General features: G+C 36.1%; 1 protein-coding gene across 2 annotated transcripts in view; it reads right to left on the bottom strand.

Annotated features, from left to right (window-relative positions):
• Window positions 1-419: 419 nt before the first annotated feature.
• LOC135219490 (carbonic anhydrase-related protein 10-like) overlaps window positions 420-883 on the bottom strand; it is a 106,490-nt gene continuing 106,026 nt past the window's right edge. For both annotated transcript variants that reach the window (XM_064256294.1, XM_064256295.1), the window contains one exon: window positions 420-732. In XM_064256294.1, coding sequence (XP_064112364.1) covers window positions 710-732 — 23 coding nt within the window. In that variant the 3' untranslated portion in view covers window positions 420-709. The remainder of the gene's footprint in view (window positions 733-883) is intronic.

Below are 883 nucleotides of genomic sequence, written 5' to 3'. Positions count from 1 at the left end.
GCTAACCTGTCAGTTTCCTACGCCCAAGATACAAGCATCGTATAATAAACACGAATATTTATCTTGTATCCGTATTACGCGTTTCAAAATTCCACTTTCTCCTCAAATGCAAAAAGCACAGGGGATTTCATTACATTTCACGTTTTCAAATATCTCCACATTGAAGATATTTGTTACTCTTTGCAAGTGGAGAGCATCGAAAAAACATAAAAGTAGTTTGTTCCATGCTATTTATGTCATTCCAGTTCAAGGATAATGAGCGATATTTTGAACTTTCTAGGAACCCAGTTTGAAGTATAAGGATTGTGCCGTAACCCACAACATCAGTATCAACTATATATATATATATATATATATATATATATATATATATATATATATATATATATATATAATATGTAGTATAGTATGTATATGTATGTATACATCTGGGAGTGATGCGTGTTCATCTTCGTAGGCTACCAGGACAGGGAGACAGACATCTTATTCAAACGCAGCTAAACAGGCAAATTCGCTCAGAGATCAGGTGGGAAGTCCATCGGCTGCTCTCGTGACTTCGACCGCGAAGGCTGTTTCTGGAGATAGGACTGCGAGGAAGTCCTCTAACTGGGGAGGAGGAAGGAGAATAAAGGGAGGAGGGTGAGGAGGATGAGGAAGTGTATAGAGGGAAAGGACGAGGGAGAGAAAACCAGGTGGAACTTCTATCTGGTCAGGAGTTCCTCCAGTCATTGGCTGAAAATGAGAAAAATTAATAATAAATATTTTGTATATAGTTAATTATATTTTCATATTTTGAAATAGTAAATATTGTGTTGAAGTATATGATCTTATACTAGTACGTGCAGTTATGTTATATTTCATCATATACGTAGCCTATGTATAC

The sequence above is a fragment of the Macrobrachium nipponense genome, chromosome 1 (assembly GCF_015104395.2).
Source record: "Macrobrachium nipponense isolate FS-2020 chromosome 1, ASM1510439v2, whole genome shotgun sequence".
In the NCBI taxonomy this organism is placed as follows: domain Eukaryota; kingdom Metazoa; phylum Arthropoda; class Malacostraca; order Decapoda; family Palaemonidae; genus Macrobrachium; species Macrobrachium nipponense.
Note: the sequence above shows the minus strand (reverse complement) of the source record. Positions and strands in the feature narration are given on the sequence as shown.